At 39.5% G+C, this 20,285-nt stretch overlaps 1 protein-coding gene across 3 annotated transcripts in view; it reads left to right on the top strand.

The window, feature by feature from the left end:
• The window catches only part of LOC148362813 (PDZ domain-containing RING finger protein 4), a 248,545-nt gene that overhangs the window by 125,623 nt on the left and 102,637 nt on the right, over positions 1–20,285 (top strand). Inside the window, exon 1 of one of the 3 annotated variants that reach the window (XM_088340385.1) lies at positions 7,179–7,428. The exons of the other annotated variants lie outside the window; for them this stretch is intronic. Within the exon in view, the coding sequence (XP_088196511.1) occupies positions 7,231–7,428 (198 nt within the window). The 5' untranslated portion in view covers positions 7,179–7,230. Of the gene's footprint in view, positions 1–7,178; positions 7,429–20,285 lie in introns of those variants that run through there. 3 annotated transcript variants of the gene reach the window in all.

Below are 20,285 nucleotides of genomic sequence, written 5' to 3'. Positions count from 1 at the left end.
AGACAAGTGAAGAGAGAAGGGGTAAACAGACAAACGAAAGTTTCCTCCTGTAGCACTTCACTGGGACCTTGAAGGGAGACGAGCAAAGGACGTTGTGCTTGCTAAGTTAAAAACATTGGCAGCGGACAGCATGATGCCAAATAAATTAAGCTGGGACTTAAAGACTATACAACCCAATCACGCTGATTAGGCGCTACTGTACCTGATCAATTATTTCAGTGTTGCCTATGATATATAGCTTTAAATAACTGTGTGCCCTTATTTCAGGTGGTAATTTTAGGTTCTGCTAAGCCGAATTTAATCCTACTTCTAGTTCTTTCAACTTGTATAACAGGTATAACAAAAGTTATTTTAGAAAGGCATATCAAACTGGTAGTCCTTCACGCTAATCAGTAACAAAATGGCACTCAGCTTTAAAAAGGATGGCAATCCCTTTTTTAGTCTATTTCCAAGTAAGACCTCTGACCATAAAGTGCCTTTAAAGCACTTTTCTTGGTCTGAATGCACTTTTCCAAGAACATCAGTCCAATGGAGTGGTGTTGCTTGACCGCAGGCATCGTGCTACTGTATCAGTTTCGCTTCACAAATGACGAGACGGACCATTTGGGTGACTCATGAGCGTCTTAACCTCGAGGTCCACTGATTGCCGAGGCGCAAGGTAACGGTCATTTCTCCTCGCCGGCTAATAATGGACTTTGTCAGCACATTGCCTCGTTCTTGTATTAATCTTTGTCTGTGTCGAGAGCACATCAGGTTTGACCCATGTCAGCTACCTCTTCCCGGGTTATGTGCCTGGCGGCCCACCAGGCGCATAACTAGTCCCCCGAAGGGAATAATGAAATCTATGTCGAGTGTGTGTTGAATTATTTATAGATATTTATATAAAATTTCAGGTATTGGCAGACCATAATGTGGGCTGTCGTAAAGGGAAATTGTTTAATATGTAGTGCCTGATAGTGGTATCAAAATTAATGAATTGAAAAAATGTATTGAGTTAAATAAGCAATTATACATGAACTATGATATAAGTGTACATTATTTAAAGTACTCGTAGGTCAAAACATGTGTATTTGCCATAACATGAGGCTTACCTGGAGGGAACTGACATATTGGGCCGTCATCTTGGTGCTAAGGGTAGCCCCAAAAACCTTATGCCCGGCTGGGCAAAACAAATTGAGAGAAATAGTGTGATTTGGTCACTTTAAAACTCAATTATTTGTATTTTTCTTTTAAAGCACTCGTTTTGGGGTTTTTAATCTGTATTACATGGTAGGGGATTCTGGTCATTTCCTGTGGATGAAGGGCCCTTGGTGTGACAACTCTTGTGTGCACTTTAGGAAAAAGGAAAGGTCTTATGAACGAATGGTAGGTCTTTTTATGTTCTTCCTTGTTTTGGCAGAGTTTGTGGTTGGAAACGGCTCGGGGAAAAGGTATCTGTGGCTGTGTAGTCCTCTATAACAATTTCAGCAAAAATGCCAAACTTGCTCTCCAGGAAAAAAAATCTAATTTTTTAGCACATTTTATTTCACTGTGTGATGTTAGATGATTTCATAACATTTATCTAATGATAATGATGCCAAAGCCTGTGTCCCATATCAACAAATATACCACTTTAATCGTGTATCCCTTCCACAGTTACTTAAGATCATGGAGGCCCATTTTGACCTCGATTTTTGTTCATAAATAATGGTTTCAAAACAAGGTGCAAGCAGAGTTATTTTGTAAATATGTCACACAAAACTGCAAACGAAAAGTTCATGGATGCATTTATGAAATAAGAATAATGCTAGATCCTGTGTCCCTGATCGACAAATATACCACTTTTAACTTGTTTCACTCCCACAATTACGTAAGATCGTCGATGCTCATTTAGACCCTCATTTTTTTCATAAACAATGGTGTCAAGACAAGATGCAATCAGAGGTCTATTGAGAATGTATCACAAAATATTGCAAACAAGGATACTGACGTATTTACTTTCATTGCGGGGCAGAGAGAAGTGGGCTTTTTGCAAAGCTATGCCAACCACTACAGCTCCCACTAATCAAACTGCTCTCTGTGCTTGGCTGGTGTTTTTGGCTGTTTACTTTTTCTTCTGTGGGTTTTCATCATAAAGTGTCTCAACAGTGAACCTAAACTGTCTAAAGAGTTTCCATATAAAGGATTCCTTAGTGACCTACAGCCAATATGGGTTCTGTGTGACACTTTGACTGTAAACTGTAGTGTAGAGTACACTCTTAATATAGTGGACCGAATCTTCTGTAGTGTAAATGCTTCGTCGGCTATGTATCCACAAGAATTGACCCTGCTCAGAACTGGAACACTATAGATGAAGTTTGCGTTTGTATTTGCGTGTTTTATCTTCAAGCCACTACCCGACCCCCTGCCTTAGAACATGTTTTTTGCTGAAAGGTTTAATTTTTTTTTAATCATCAAATGTAGCTGTTCTGTTTTAGTATTATGTGCATTTTTTGACGCAAAATGTTGGTAATTTACACAATAAAAATGCAGGTAGCAATCCCAGTCTGCTGAAATATTTTTAAATCATTATTCTCTTGTACAATTGTATGCATTAAAAGACTTACCTATCTGTTATTATTTTCAGATTCAGATTCAGATATACTTTATTGTCATTCTTGTACATGTGTATACCTAACGAAATGTCGATACATCTGACCCGCACAGTTTCTTTGAATGTACAGATATAAATAAAATGTTGTATTGAGTTGGAGTATTGAAGTACTAATAATATACTAAATAATTATAGTTATGTATAGTATTATACAGTAGTGCAAAGAGTGCAAGAGGAACAGCTAACCAGATGTGCAAAATGGGCAGTCAGCTAAACAAGTCACTATACAATAACAATAACACTGGAGTACGATAGTGCAGAGGAGAACAGATGTGCAAAGGAGTGGCTAGGTATAAGAGAACTGCCAGTAGTGCAAAAAAAAACAGATATATAGATTAGCAGATGTGTAGGCTTACTATGTGTATGATTGACCATTTAACAGTCTAATGGACAGGGGGACAAAGCTGTTGCAGAACCTGGTGGTCCTGCACCGCACACTGCAGTACCTCTTCCCAGAGGCTAGCAGAGTGAACAGTCCATGATGGGGGTGAGAGGGGTCCCTAATGATGTTCTTGGCTCGGAATAAGCAGCGCTTCTGGCCAATGTCCTGAATGGAGGGGAGAGAAGTCCCGATGATTTTCTCTGCTGTCCTCATCACCCTCCTCACACTACCCCAGTCGGAGGCACTGCAGCCTCCACACCACACAGAGATACAGCTAGTCAGGATGCTCTTTATGGAGCCCCTGTAGAATGTGATAAGGGTGGGCGGTTTTTTTTTTTTTTTTTTTTTTTTTGAACTGGGCTAATCCTATAAAAAGCACTAAACTGAACCGTGATTTATCACAAGGGTTACATTCCAAAAGGAACCAATTCTAAGTCAAATATGTGAAGTCAGAAGCTTTATTGTTTTTACAATTAATTACTCTTCATTTACTATGAAACCAAATTGAAAACCCTTTCTTAGGCTTAAGCATTTGTTTAACGAATAAAAGTACTTTATCAACACTTTAAAAACCTTAAGCCGAGGGACTGTTTTTTTACCCAATCCTAATACTGATCACACCGTACAAAGCGTATCAGAGAAGTAGCATGAATGTGCAAAGTGAACCCGCGTTATAGTGAGGGTTCACTGTATTAGCCTACTTAGCATACTCAAAACTGATCCACCATCAAATATGACATGAGCTCCACAAACTCAAGGCAGTAAACAAAAGCACATGTTGCCACCAAACACCAAAAATGTTCCAGAACAAAGAACAGTAAACATTGCCATGTATCTCCTTTCAGAATTTTATTTAAAAGTGGCTCATCTCTCCAAACATGCCCCTGTAATGTCTCTTTTTGGTTTACTATTGCCTAGCAACAGCAAAAAGCTCTCTCCTGCCTAATTCCTGAAAAGGTCTTCATACGGACGATAGTGCAGAGTAGCGGGTGGCATTAGCCGTAATGATGCCGTGTGATGCGGGATTCCGGTTGGCCCTCCTCCAGGCAGTGGCGCAAAATGAAAGCCCAGAAAATCGGATTACGGTTGTCCCCGGGGACGAGCTGCCCGCCAGCCCCTCTTGTCCTCTCTTCGACTTGCCGAGCCTCACCCCTTCCCTTGTCAATGTCCGGGAGGCCAATTTGTTAACAATTATTGCTTGTTAGCGGAGCTTCCCGTTCACTCGTGGTCGAAGATTTCACGGCGAGGATGGCGATGGGCAAGCTATCGCAATTATCACAGTTTGAGAGGAGATGCGATCTGATGTGGATTTTCCTTTAGTCCGTCAAAGCCATTTGCCAATTTGCAGCTAGCGTCATTACCAACGACACCTGTGGTGTCCGCCACATCATAAATATGCAATAGGATTCCTCCCCTCGAGCCCCCCAGCCTCAATTATATTCACCCCCAGGTCAGTGTTAACGAAAAAGGTCATTGCACATTTTTTTCCCGTCAGGTCGGTAGGGTGCAGCGACCTAATCAAGCCCTGAAGACGTGCTTTTGGCTTCAAACGTATGATCCTTTTTTTTTAAGTCATTTTTTTTACAACCTAACAAATTCAAGGTGTTTGGTTGTTCAAAAAATGGATTTTTTTTCTCTGCTATGGGCCATTTTTTGACTGATTTTCATGGTTAAAACATATTAAAAGATAAAAAATATTTAACATACTGTTGCTGTCATGTGAAAATAAGTATGTCCATTCCAAAATGAAATATTTTGGGGGGGTTAGAATACACTATTAGCGTAATCCCTCATTTATGGGGAATATTTAAAAAACTTGATTAAGGATAATGGCTTGCAGCCTTTAAAAATGCAGTGTTTTAGCAGACCCTATTATCTTTGAACTTTAGTAGACATTCAAAATAAGGCGAGAAGACATCAAATGATTTTAAAATTGCAAAGAGGACCTGGAGATAGAATCTATCCCTCCCTAAGCCCATCCTTCAAGGCCCCCCTTTTTCTCAAATATTCAAGGTAACAAAAGCAGATCAGCTCTAAAGGGTGTGGGTATCAAAGAACAGCAACATGATTGGTCGATAGCGACAATGAAACAATAGTCAAAACAATGAACAGTGACTCCAAATAAGGAACTCGCATCCCATGAAATCTCCTTTACTCTCTTCCAATGGCAACAAACTTATCAGGGCCAAAATGGCAAACCTCACGACAAAAGTCTATAATGCCAGTCCCAGCTTGCAGGAATTAGGTTTGGGGATAATGCGGCCTCGCAAGTGCAGGTCATTTTAGGTGGAAATACTGGCCCTGCTCAAAAAAAAAAAAAAACGCCAGGCCCAGCAAAAGTTTACTATTCCGGTCCCCTGAGATAATTCATCACGGCCGCACACGTAGAATTCTCTTTTTGGTGGACAGAATGGCAAAAAGAGCTAGACGAATAGAGCTCTCTGCCAGCCCTCGTTTGCAGCAATATGGGATAGGGCATAACGGATTGCGCAATATTTGTCAACCCACGATGCACTGAGGCTGCAAAGTACAAAGCGCAAAGTAGCGGAGGATTACAGTACTCCCCCAAAAGGTTTTGGGTAAATTATGTGATGTATAAATATATGTATATATATTTTTACCTTAAAGCAATGTGATTTAATACTGACAAACTTAGAAAACATGATAAATTGTTATTATAGAGATGCATTTTAAACTGGGTGCGCTTTGCACTAATTAGTAACAAAAAGTAGTTCTCGGCTTGAAAGTGGTTGAAGACTGCCTGCTTTACCTCATTTTTATCTCAAAATGTTTTTAATAAATACAAACCAAATGCTGCTTTCAAGGCAGTAAAGTTGTTCAAGAGCTGAGGTTCAGCCTTGTTTCATGTTAAAGACAATATTGTGAATTATTTTCTCAGATTCAGTAGGCCCATTTTAGTAGTTTGATGTGATGTTATTGCCTGCTCACTGCTAAAAATCGTTTTCTATATTTCATTTTTTTTGTTTTTTCAAAGCAGTAAGACAACTGAGACTCGGATTTGTATTAATAGCTCCCACTTTGGTTATGTTTCTTTATGTTTTTGATGTTCATGGTGAGTTGGTTCGGATGTAATTTTACATTTAATTCAAGTCAAGTCATGTTTATTTGTATAACAGTCATGAACCGGAACAGGGTCAGGACCCAAACGCGTGACGTTTCTCAGACAAGCCTTTTATTTTACGGGAAACGGGGAGTCATGCACGTTAGGCAGCAGTCTGGCGTGGAATGATAGGAAGCCAGAGGCTGACGTGATCGATACCAATTACCCGAGCAGATATCGGATAGATGGGGTTGATACCAAACAGGACGGGACAGACAGGATAGATATCAAAACAGGATATCGAAAAATCAACAGGACAAACTAGACGGGAACGAAACTGGAAACCGACAATAAACAGGACAAAATAAACAGGAACAATACTGGACAGGAAATACCAACAGGAAACAGGACCGAGTCAAAACCCACGTCCTGCGGGGCAGAGGTTCGTTGACGGACTGACAAGGGAAGAGTGAGAGCACTGAGCTTAAATAGATGGAAAGCCAATCTGTCAACAAGCCGCAGCTGGCGCCACACGGGCGGGGCCAATTGGGCGCCACGGCAACCGTGACAATAACATTTAATCACAAAGAGTCTCAAAAGGCTGCACAGACCACATATTATTGCAAACCACAGACTATTATTACATTTACTAAACTGTTAAAATGAACAAATTGTTACACACTGAATACCACTGATTTGGGCTTGGAAATGTCCCTTGTTATTTGTGATTATAACAAGTTGGGTAGATGCATAGTAGACAATAAAATACAATATTTGGCATTTTTTAGTTATTATTGGTGCACCTGAGAACATAAATTCCGTATCCAGCCCCCAAGCCAAACTGAGTTTGACATGCCTGTGCAAGATATTTTTTCCGTTTTTTTATGTTTTACTACATAGTACCTCTGAGTTGGATAACCGTCTTGTGAAGAAGTTGAGCAGTCAATGAAAACCTCCCGACACAAAGAAGACTCCTCAACTCTCCCCTCCAGCTCCGCCTCCAGTCCCCGCCCACACTCCCACCTCCCGCCAATCCCACCACCCAAACCGCCCGTCTCATAATTCATGAGCGTCTCCGTCATCATTCCGGAGGGGGGGGCGTGCGACGCGTCTCCGGCATCGCCACAACTCCGGCGTGCGAACAGAGCGCGGCGGATGCTGAAGCTGCGCGCAGAAGATGCTGCTGGCCCAGGACTGACGGATGAGAAGCGAAACCCTCGACTCCCCCCTCTCCCCCTCGTGCCCGGGGAGAATCGGACGCCCTCCGTCTCCACCGCAACTATAATGGGCTGCAATCTGTGCACTTTACAGAAGCGCGAGGAACACTACAAGCTGCTGTACGAGATTGCGCAGGTGAGCGAGCGGTTCCCGGGATGATATTGAGCGAGCGGGTGAGGGATTGAAATAAGAGAGGGAGAGCGAGAGGGTCTTCTTCACTGGCCGGCAGATTAATGAGTTGATAGAGTTGCTGGCCGGCAGCTCGTCCTCCCCGCCGGAGGGGTTCTGCTGAGGGAGCAACTTTTGTTTCACGGAATAACACTCACAAAGCCTTGGGGAACACCCGCACGGTGTCGTCCTCCACGTTTTTGATCTCTCTGCTCAGCATTGAAGGTTTTTATAGAGAATTATGGAAGGATGCAAGGGCTACTGAGATGTTTTTTCTTTGACTTTTACAAACTAAACATTTTAGTTGAGACTAAAAGTTACTTTTCTAGATTTTTGGGTTGGCGGATCCCCAGTGTAGCTCTTGAATACACAGACCCCCGCATTAGGCAGTTATTTTTAAAGGGTTTCTATTCAGAAGAACTTGACAGAGTTCAAATTTACAAGAAAAAAAACTGCAAAATATCCAATGAGAAAAATAATAAAAAGCAAAAGCAAAATTATCTTTTTCCAATCGGTGAATATATTTTTAGACTCAAATGTTGATTTTTCTATTTTTCTTTGAAGTAATTCTTCTTTTATGTTGTAAATATTTCAACAATTTTGCCTATTTTTATTGTAATCTATCTACACTTTTTTATATTTTATTTTACTACAACCAACTAATAATATGTAAAGAGAAAATATTTTTATTTTATACTATTGATATTATTTTTTTTAAATTAAGTAACTAAAGAAACAGAAACATTTTACTTGAAAATAAAGTTAAAAAATATTTCTAATAAAATACAATATATGAATGCAAAAATTAATCTAGAATAATATAAAACATTGGATAGGGAATTGGATTATTATTTTACATTAGTATTTTAATTATTTTACTTGAAAAAATTCTTGTGATTTAAACAAGCTATATTTTGCAATAAAGTGCCCTGAGCCTTGATAGCAAATTGGCATTTACATTTACATATTCCTTTAAATGTATTATTTATTATTACTAGATTTGTCGAGTATATTTTTTTAACCACACTATCATTTATATTATAATTGGAGTAGTAGTGATAAAGTTTTTATTATAGGCTGTGGTCCCAAAACAACCTACAAGTCATAATGGGCCATAGTTTGGACACACTCTCTTTCTACTTGTTTTTTTTTTTAAAATTGGTTCCGTTCGGCTATTAGATATATTGGTCGTAATACTACAGGAAGCATAACATAAATAATAAGAGGGTCACAGTTTAATTCTGTGTCCGTAAGTAAATCAAGAAAGGATTTTGATAATTTAGTGGCATAGAGTTACGGTCCAGTTTTATTTTTGCAAATAATAGTGACGTCATGAGGAAAAACCTTTTCACACTGTTCCTTATGAAATGCCCATTCATGTATTGCTCCAGACCAAGAGTTTAAACTACCTATGTTGACTCTAAAGTGCCTTGCCAAATATCAAGCAAGCACTAGAAAAAACAAGCGTTTTGAACAGCATGTTTTTGTTACCAGAAGAAGAGGCTAGATGGCCCACTTCTACTTCTGCCTTAAGAAATTACATCATGAGAAACTGTTGTACACAAGTGCAACTATGCCACTCCTGCTACCTAATGGTGAACGGTGTTATTACAATTTTAAATTATTTAAACATAGCCAACTGTAAATTATTACATTTGATTCAGTTAAAGCATCCATTATCTTATATAATACTGTATGATTGATTGGTTTCGACAGGGTCGGTACAGGTGCTTGAAATCCTTTAAAATGCTTGAATTGTAATGTTGTGTTTTTAAGGGGTTGAAATGTGCTTGAATTTTGGGTGAAGTGCTAGTTAATGTTTGAAATTGTTGCAATGTTTTTAACAAGTCTGCTTAAAAATGATGCCGTCACTGCTCTCTGATGGCTTGGCTTTGCCATTGCGTTTCTTCTTCCCTCGTGATGAACTGCAGCTGGCTTTGGTTTGTATGGAATCGTCCTATGTAGCATCATGGCCCTCCCCGGGACACGTGCATGCTACAACGGAACTATGAAATGTGTATCAGTGCAGGGATTATGTATCAACTAGGGACATTTGTTATGGGCTAGGGCAGCACGGCCACGCAGTGGTTAGCGCGCGTGCGGCACACTTCTGAGGTCATGAGATCGAACCTTCCTGTGTGGAGTTTGCATGTTCTCCCCGTACTTGCGTGGGTTTCCTCCGAGCACTCTGGTTTCCTCCCACATTTCAAAAAACATGCATGTCAGGCTAATTGGCTGGTCCAAATTGTCCCTAGGTGTAAATGAGCGAGTGAGTTGTGTGTCCCTGTGTGCCCTGCGACTGGCTGGCAACCAGTTCAGGTTGTCCCCTGCCAAATGCCCGAGAATAGCTGGGATGGGCTCCAGCACCCCGCAACCCTACTGAGGATAAGCAGTGAAGATAATGAATGAATGAAGTAAAGAATATTATGGGCTATGCAAAAAAAAATAAAGTAGGTGATATGTAAAGGGATTAACTTCCTGCATAGAACATTTAGGCTACATAATTCCATCATTTACCCAACACCTATATAGGGAGAGATTTGTTTCAAAAATATTTGTTCACACCCACAGAAAATATTTGCGATGTACTCCAAAAGTCCAATGGGCATTTGTCTTGATAAATGCACACGCAACATTAAAAATTGAATGTGTAAATCACAGATACATGTGTAATTCGGCAAAATACATGATTCACACCAGATTTTCATTTTTAATGGTACTGGCAGAATTGAAAAATTAAAAGTCCTTAAACGTGCTTGAATTTGGCCATGAAAAACGTGTGCAAACCCTTTTTATATATAAACAAAATATTACTACAGCCATTAAGTCAAGTCATGTTTATTTGTGACGCCCTTAATCACAAGGAGTCTCAAAGGGCTGCATAGACCACAGAGTATTGCAAAATAAAAGGCTTGTGTGAGAAACGTCACGCATTTGGGTCCCGATCCTGTTCTTGACAAAAACAGAATAGTCAAGTCAATTTATGTTCATTTGTATAGCCCTTTATCATAAGGATTCTCTAAGGGCTGCACAGACCACATATTATTGCAAACCACAGACTATTATTATACCATCCCCTGATCTAAAACCTAAATGAGGGCAAGGAAAAACTCAAAAACCTCATCATGAGGAAAATGAAGAACCCTTGAGAAGACAACCATGTTGTAAACCCTCTTCCAAGATGACCAGGTTGCAACGGATGATGCAATAGCAAATAATACAGATATCATCAACGTGAAATATAGGTCACTCATAAACTATGGAATAGAAGTGTGTTTTAAGCCTAGATGTAAACAATTCCACTGAGGTTGCAGATCAAATCTCGGGGGGAAGAGCATTCCACAACACCGGCGCCCGAATGGAGAACGCTCTAGAACCTGCGGCTCTTTTCTTGGGTCTTTAGTAATGATGCACCACAGAGGTTCCTGCATAAATACAGCCACATGCTAAAAAGCTATATATATGCAATGCAAAATACCTCAAAGATAAGGATTGTGTGTGCGCCTGATTCATAAGCGTGCAGGCACCTACCCACCTCTCGTTCAAGTGTCAGGCTAATAACTGTGAAGCACCCCCGTTTCTTCTCCCCTCTGCGAAGCCCCCCCCTCAGCCCCTATCGCCCGACTTCACGCTGCCGCGATCACAGCTCTCATTATCCGTTTTATACAAGCGCCCCGCGCGTTAATTAGACGCGGAAAATATCCCGTGTGAAGCAGCGTCGTGAGTGGATTGTGGAGGCGGCAAAACAAAGACGGCTCAACCGCTGCCCGCGTGCACACCGCTTGACACCCTGCCAAACTCGGCCTTGCCAAGGCTATTGTTCGAGAAGTGTGCGGGAGGTTGGTGTTTATATCGTGTTCGACGGTGTTCTTGCAACTCTAATTTGTTGGCTTCACTTTTGTGGTACAAGATCTTATCAAGTATTGGTTGAGTGTGCAGTACACATAGTGAAATTGTAGTATACTGTAGCGGGGAATAAAAACCTACAGTAATCCATAGCTAAAGCGTTCCAAATCCTTGGTAACCCTGATAAAAACCTTGAAGTAACAAAATACTATCTATTGAATACTACTTTTATGTAATGTACATGTACAGTATATGTTTAAATAGCACTAAGTATGCCTGTAAACAAAATATATATTTACTTTTGGTGTGACATCACTTGGTCAAGTGGAGTGGCTGGTGGATGCAGAGCAGTGGAGGAGATGGCAGAAAAAAAAAATCATATTTATCCTCCTTTAACATTAATAATAGTTATGATGGATTGAAGACATTCAATTAGTGAGGGTCGCGATTGGTGTACTTTCTTCGTATTTCTTGATGTTTCTTTGTTTCAATGATTATCATGACTTTGTCAAGGTAGAAACTTGTATCAAAGTAAAGAAAGAAACACTCTGAGTCTGAGATTGATTTTGGGTAGCCCTTTCAATGGAGGCACATCCCAACTGAGCTCTCCTGTAGATCTGCTCAGACAGGAAAGACATAGGTTCCAATTCAGCTACCACCCTTCCTGTGCGGAGTTTGCATGCTCTCCCTGTGCTTGTGTTGGTTTCCTCCAGGCACAACCACATTCCAAAAACGTGTCCCCTGCCCACTGCCCGAGGATAGCTTGCTCCAGTACCCCCGCAACCCTACTGAGGATAAGCGGTGCAGATAATGGTTGGAAAGATGTTTCAATGTTGTGTTTTTTCCATCTTGGTCTTCAATTTTATTTCAAAAAGGCATTAAAACGTCTTTAAAAGTCTTACATTTACCTTGCCTTAAGCTGCAGGAACCCTGACTTAGACTGATTAATGATTCAAGCTTTGTGGCAACCTTTTTAAAAAAAAAAGCTCAATTCCGTTACCTGTGCACTAAGCAAGGAACTCCTGGATGATGAAATAACTTCCTAGGGGAATGTAACACAACGCAGTCTTCCAATTACCTCCCATTTTCCGGGACATTTGTCTATATTGTGTGCCTAACAAAGGCAATGGAAGCAGTAAATCATGGCATTTCAAAGCATCTGAGCATCTTAGAATGAATCCTCTTGCCCAGTGTGCTAGCCTTTTGTGGCAGAAAGGGGACAGGGATTACCTTCGCCAGGTGGGGGAGTGTTTCAAGAGGCGGCTCAGCTTTGGGGGAAGCTTTCAGGCGAGTCTGTCTACTCGTTGATATGCTGAGCCTCTTTGGAGGGGAGTCACATCATCGGCATCTTCTCTGGGGTCGCCCACTGTGAGGACTAAAGCTGGGGAGATGCTGGGGATAAAGAATTTGAGAAGAAAAATAGGAAAGGAGACTTAGAAAAGTATTCTAGCTTTTCCAAATAGGTTTCTAACAGTCTCCTGTGTGTATGTTTGTGGGAAGAGTTTTAAAAAGAGATATTTGTGGTTGTCTGAGTAAAGAAATCATGGACTGTAAGGACACCTTAGAGCAGGGGTCTCAAACTCAATTGAGTTGGGGGGCGCTGACACTAGAGTCTGGGTGAGTTTGGGTTGAATGGAGTTTTCCACAAAAACAGGGCTGATAAAACTTTCCGCTGTTTTTAAAGGGACAGTGTTTGACATTTGTCCACTAGATGTCGCTTGAATGTGTAACGCAAACAAAATGAGTCAAGGAAGACTACAAGATGTGGAGAAGAAAAACAGGGAAGAAGAAACAAGAAAAAAAAGACAAAAAAGAAACCTGGACTGAAAAGACAATTAAGGACAATGGAGAAAAGGAAAGAAAATAAGATTAAAAAGAAAGAAAGACAAAAACGAAAAAGAAAAAAAAATATTTTATTTGACTTAAGTCATACTTTTTGTCTTATTCCATTTTACTTTTCCCTTTTTTTTTGCCTTTTTTGTCCTTTTTATCTTGTATTTTCTTGTTTTTATTAAGGCATGGGCCTCAAACTATCATCCTGGGGGCTAAAATTGCGATTTTCAGACCCCTGGCTTATAGTATGTCTTTCTGGTACAAAACGAGTGACCCTGTCATTGCTCTTGTGAAAGGATGGAAATTTTTATAGGCAATGTTTTGAAAATGTGACCTGTAGGTGCCCTGTTCTTGTCAATTCAAGTCTAGCAGACTATCCTAATCCAGTTTAAAGGCCTGGTTCACAGCAGGATAAAAATATTAATAATAACGTCGAATTTAAAAAAAAAAAAAAAAACACTGACAGAATAGAACAACCAACAGTCACACTATACGTTATTGAATATAATAAAATAGATTAGAATGAGAATTGACATGATTGTCACATCACCACAATAGTGTGCATTGTTTTAGACATGGTACTTCAAAATAAATAAATATTCTATCTATCTATCTACCCTGGTCATATCCCCTGAGAGGGGTGACCGACAGCAAGACAAACACATACAAAAATAAAGAAAATTAAAAAAGGAACATGTATCAAAAATCACACACAAAATTTTTTGGACCATGGCCAACCCAAATGCCCAAACACCCAAACAATTTAAGCACCTTGGTACCCAAGTTGTTCATGCTTTCGTTCAACAGCAGGCCCCGACAGCTTTCACTGGTTTACCCCTACTGCATCATATGGGTGCCCTGTCCATCACTTAGAACACGTCTAAACACCCCACCATGCTTTCACAACACCTCTCCACTCATTCCTATCACCAACAAATAAATGATAAATACCTTAAATATGATCATTTTTTTCCCTTCTGGGGCAAAGTAGCGTCTCCCAGAGGCAAGTTGGACAGACTTGTCTTTAAGGGCATGGATAGGGTGGGCTATGTTGCCCTTGGCTTTGTCCACCACCTGTCTGCGCCAAAATGGTCCGGAGTCTGCACCTTCATGATTTTGTAACAAAGGTTTTGTGTACTCAAAACATTGAATCAACCACAAAAGAGGTGGTAGTACAGTCCTGTTCGTGGTATAGTATTACATCACACCGTGATGTTGCTTTGTTTATAATATGCTCTTGGAGCTCCTTTCTAGGTATTGAGGGCAAAAGGACATTTCCGATGTCTCGCCGCGTGTCCTTTTCCTGGACCAGACCGAGTATTTTGACTTTGACAAAATAGACTTGGAGAGAAGCAATGCAGCTGAGGTCATATATCACAAAGTTTCAAAATAAAGACAAAATCAGAGTGCACTCTGGTCCAGTCGATGGGAAGCTCGTCTCCCACCAAGAAAGGCATCGACATCTGTTTCGGCCACTCTCTTATAGGGGAAAGGCGTGGATTATGCAAAACGTAAAATGGAACTCTAACAGGCTCTTCTGGGAACTCACATTACAAAATAAGAGAAAGTATCTCAATGAACAAGATACTTTTTCTTAAAACTGCACACAGCTGGATTTTGAAGGTTGTTTGATAAGATAAGGCTGACGCATCGGAAGACCTTTGCTAGGAAAGTACTGATATGAAAGGATACAGCAAGTAAATACTTTATTCAATAATGTGGATGAACGTAAGTGCATTTATAACAACTAAATGAGTAATGTTACTATTGAAGTAATGCTGTGATTATTAACTAATAATAATAAATAAATAAATAATAAAGTATCTATCTATCTATCTCTATCTATCTAATACATTTGATACAGACGCTGCCCTACTTACGAACGAGATACGTTCCGGATGACTGTTCGTAAATGGAATTTGTTTGTAAGTTGCTTCAGTGCTATATTTTGTATGTTTAAGGTTTATATAAGTATGTTTTAAGGCTTTTATAAGTAACCTGTATTGTTTTGTACTGAAAAATAAACATTTAATAAAATAATATGCTCTATAAAGATAAATAAAGTTAAGTTTAACTTACTTTTAAAAGATGAGCTTCAAGAGATAGGCGACTTCCTGCTTCGGGGTAGAAAGTGGCCGAAAAAAAAGCGACCCAACCATTTTCTCAACCGCATTAGGCTTTCTTATTCCACTTTCATTTCAAAAGAAACGCCTCGATTCTTATTTACAATTTACAGCAACCATATTGAATGGATGCACGATATATCAAACAATAAAAAGTTATTAGCATGCTAGATAAACAATATAGAATATTTTACACACGAACTAGGAAGAGGAAGTCAGATGTCTTCTTTGGGGTGGATGCTGGGTGACCTAACACAGCGCCACGTGGCGGAAAAAGGTGCAAAATACAAAAGCTAACTTACAGCATTGTCCGGATATTTTTCCCCCAAAAAATGTTCGTGTCTACCGTATTCCGTAACTCGAATGTTCGTAAGTAGCGTCTGTATAGCTGGAAAACTCATGTTATGGTGACAACATACTCAGTGACCTATGTTAATTTTATAACAGTATACAAGATTGATACCAGATAGCCAACGAGCTAAGTTAACCTGGGCTGAATCTCCACAAGTACTTCTCTTTATTAAGGACCAAAAATCAGAAAAGCAGTGTAAACATGACTTCTATGGATAAGTACAAAACACAAGAACAACATATGCTAAAAACTCCCTGATTCTTGATCCATTTGGCTTTCTGGCTTTCTCGCTAGCTCTCTAGCTTGCTCTCTATCTAGGTCTCTATTTAGCTCTCTTGCACTACATATATCTATTTCTCTAGCGCAACCTGCATGAATCTCTAGCTCTTTCTATTTACAACAATAAAGATTATTATTATTAATACTATTATTATATTATTTTGGTATTTTTCAGATTTAGAAAAGAGAGATAGAGAGACGCATGGATACTTCTCTTGACTTTGTACTGGTGCGTATAAGTAGCAAAGCATCGCTTTACATATATTGTACATATGTGAGGCCTACCATGTTCCCTGGAAAGTACGCCAAGTCGGTTCAATGTGTAAATGCAAATGAGGGGGATGTAGTTTTCCCGCTGTCATAGCGTGACCGACTGCTGCTTGATTCAGGAAGCTAAAGTCGGTCACGCCGTTTGGTTCGCCACCACCATTCTCCTTTACTCCACTCAGACAATTTTCCCCCCGCCCTCTACTTTTTTCCCCCCATTCCCTCATGTCTGACCCTTTGAGAGCTGGGAGATTTATGACTTGCTGGCTCTTTCCCGTTGCCTGCTCACCGCCGTAATGTCCTGCATGGAAGCTCGCGCACCTTTTCCCAGCGTGCTCTTCAGATCTCCGTCCTTCTAGGGGGGCGTCTTTTGTTTGGATCAACGGATCAAGTTTCTCACATTAATTTCATCTTTTTTGAAACCACAGACTTCTTGGGTCTACTATGCATGATTGTGAGCAGTTGCTGCAAAATTTAATTTGGCTGCTTTCTTGGTAGAGCTATTCTGTTTTGGTGATTGTCCAGTTCTTATTACTTATTCTTGATCTGTTTTTCATAAAACTGTGTAGTGTCATCAATATGACACAGAGTTGAACCACCAAAGAAGGAATATGACCACATTGGACGTGTCACTGGAGCTTTAATTCTTTCTCCAAATGGTGAAAACAAAAAAGTATATCACAAATGCTTTGAGACCATGTTCAGGATAATAAAGTACATATATTATGTTACAACATATAGTTCTTTGTACACCATATAAACACATTTTGAAACGTACAGCATTGCCTTGTTAATCCTTCAACATGGATGGAGATGGATTAGAACATGCACCCATCCTGTAAGATATAGTGTGAGACTACTGATAAAAACTGGATCAGTAATGTAGTACTATTTCAGCATATTTTTCAACTTAAAGCCTGAATAAATGCCATATATGTATGGAGAATACTTGTTAATGAACATCAGCTGTTTTAAGCCTTGTGTCTTATTTTTACGGTACATTGCATTGTGTAGACTTTCAGCTGTCGAAATTCTCCTATAATCTCCGGCGCGTTCCCCTCCCCTTTTTTTTCTCCTATCATTAATTCTCCCTGTTAACAAAATTTGTGTGTGCTATTTCCATTGTCCTGGTTCATTGAACCCATTTTCTCGGGATTAGTAATTTATATCACATCTCAAAGAACTCAAAGTAATAACGTAATTATTTTTTTATCATTGTAGGAAATTTTAGCATTCTTCAGAGAAAGAAAAAAGATTTACGATGGAGCACAAGCAACATAAATTTGTTTACTGATTGCAGTAAAGAATAATTTGTTTCAATCCTAACGATTTTCAAAACTAAAGCTAGAAAAAAACCCTACAATGCTAATCAGAAACAAAAAGGAGGTTTTCTACTTCAAAAATGTTGGTGACCCTTCCTGAGGTGAAAGCATAAACTTTTTTAAATTTTGGACGTAATTTATAACTCGTACTTGTCAGTAATTCACATCGGGAAAAAAATGTTTTTAGAACACAAAAACTTTCTCTGTGCTAGGATCTCAGCACTTAGCAGTTCACTGGTTTTCTCGACCAAGTTGAATCTCCCACCTCATTTGTTCGGGAAGCATCCGAACAAGACGGAAGGTCATTATCAACCCGAGTTCGGCTAACATCTGAATTTTCCCGACATTTCAACTCACAAACTGTGTTTGATCCACTGCCTGCACCCGCTCGGATTTATCATGCCCATCGTGTTGGCGTGCCCTCTCGCGAGTGTCTCTTCTCGTCAAGCTCGGTGTGTCATTTGGGGCTGTAATTAGCAGGAGATATTGCTACACGTGCGGAGGGTGGATTAGAGCTCTGATTATCGGCACCAATATTTGGGAATGAGATGTATATCAGTATTTGCATTTGTTTTTTATTTAGCTGACCTATTAAATTGGGTTATTTAGGGTCAGATGCAGCTGAGCCTCTATCCCTCTCTTCTGCCTTCTGACACTACCCACCACGCACCTCCTGATTGGATAAAAAAAACAAAAACAGGACAAATATTGTTAGAATGAAGTAAACAGCTGCAGTTCTGCTGAGTCCCGACATGCCTGTGAATCAAGACCGCTGATAGTATTAAGATTTTAAAAACCCTGTGACAGACAAGCATGTGTGAGATTAAGAGATAGTGTAAAAAGTAGTGAACATATTTTAGGGAAGTGTGTTCAGGCGGAGACTGATATATTAGCTCTTATCATAACATGAGTTTGTCAATCAAGCGTGTGTGTTTGTGACTGAGAGAGCAAAAAATGATGGTAATTCTGGTTGATAGACTAATTTTATTTCCTGTACTCAGAGAGCTAATAAAGTTTTATTTGATTTTATAACAAATATTCTTTGTTTCTTTTTGGATTATTCAAAATGTATTACTCCAATTTTTAAGCTTTTACAGCAAATAAATCCTGGCTCCAAATATCAATCTTTAGCTTCTTCATAATATTAATAATCGGAATAAATATCGGCCCTACAAAACCCGTATTGGTCAATCATTTGGGTGGCGCCAGAAGTTTTTGGATCACATTGAGTGGAGCGCAAGGTCTATGTTCCCAAAACTATTTAAGTGCACTTTTCAAGACGTCCCAATTTAAGTAAATTTGTGTTGCAAACAAGCAGGCGGGTAATTTATTTTGTCAAGGCTGGGCTTGCCTTCTTTTGGCCGCTTTTGCATACTGTGTGGCTTGTTGTTATAAGTCCTATTAATAGTCGGGCAGGGCACTTCTCTGCAGGAGTTGAGAAATTAATGGGAGGGGAACTTCACTGCTCGATGAGGTATTACAGTCCCTGATAGCTTGCTGGTATGTGCCAACGAGGCACTCATGGATGCATACGGTATGGAACTGCAAAATGGAAATAAGATAAATTCCCAGGAATAGCAAAAAAAAAGAATGCATCAATGTAGTAATTTAAATGTTAAAAACAAGCTTAAGTGAATGTGGCGAACGTCGATTTCTGGTGGGCTAGCAGTCTTTTCTGCCAGAATCGATCGTGTTGACCTCCTCCCAATACATATTTGAACATGTTTGGTTAAATAAATTCTCAACAATTTGCTAAAAGCAAGACATTCAACATACAACAATGAACTAATCCCAAATTAGTTTATTGAAATTAACCCCTGAACATCGCCATTGCCCGCAGACGGGACATTAGTAAACAAAGTTGTGCCTTCACAATGTCACCAGTCAATAAAATACTTCATGCCACATGTCATTGGAAAGCGTAAACTCTTGAAATGATGACCATTCAAATATATATCCATTAGAAAAACATGACAGACCTGTCTAAACTAAAATACCCAAAAACTAACCTGTAATGCCTCCTGGGAGACAGCCCATGATACGATTCCCTGCAAGTACGGTGCGGTTGCATTCACAAAAGTCTAGTGAATCCAACCGTGTAAATGCCGACATATTAAAAAAAAAATCCACCTAAAAGTATTCCTGCATTGTTTGACAATCTTTGTTGTATACGTTTGTTTGGCTTCATTACTCCCCTTTAAAAAAACAGACTCTTCAGATCATTTTCAATACTTCTATTACCCTCTGACCAATTGATTGACACCGCTCTTGGCCAACCTCAAGCTTTTTTTCCGCATTCTTTGGCCTGTGACAACCTACGAGTGGGCCTGTTTTTAAAAAAAAAAAAAAAACCTAATGAAAAAAATGTAATGATTAATTCAGCTTAAAAAATCTTAGAAAATAGTGACTGATTCAAATGTGGATTCACATATTGTTTAGCCAATACAATTTCCAACATAAAATGTACACAGTTACGGTGGGAATTCAAATTGAAGCCGAAAGTTAACGTATACAAAACAAATCATGATTCAGTTTATGGACCATTATTACGCACAAGTGTGCACGTTTCCAAATCGGCACTTTTGGAAACGCCTGGACATAACATTAGAAAAATGTGTAAAATACAATGTTTAGTTTTTCAGATAGTGATCAAATTGGACAAGGTACCAGGTAAGGCTTCAAGCTCACCTGTTTTCCAGCTAAGATGCCCATGCCACACTCTTTTGCAGGCATTTGATTGAATGAAAAAACGTTCAGGTGAGAAAAAAAACGTTTATTTTTGTGTGTTCCAACTCAGATGAC

Source organism: Urocampus carinirostris, chromosome 7, assembly GCF_059441175.1.
Source record: "Urocampus carinirostris isolate Australia breed hairy pipefish chromosome 7, RoL_Ucar_1.0, whole genome shotgun sequence".
Lineage (NCBI taxonomy): Eukaryota > Metazoa > Chordata > Actinopteri > Syngnathiformes > Syngnathidae > Urocampus > Urocampus carinirostris.
The sequence above is the reverse complement of the archived record's forward strand: the minus strand, read 5'-3'. Positions and strand labels throughout refer to the sequence as shown.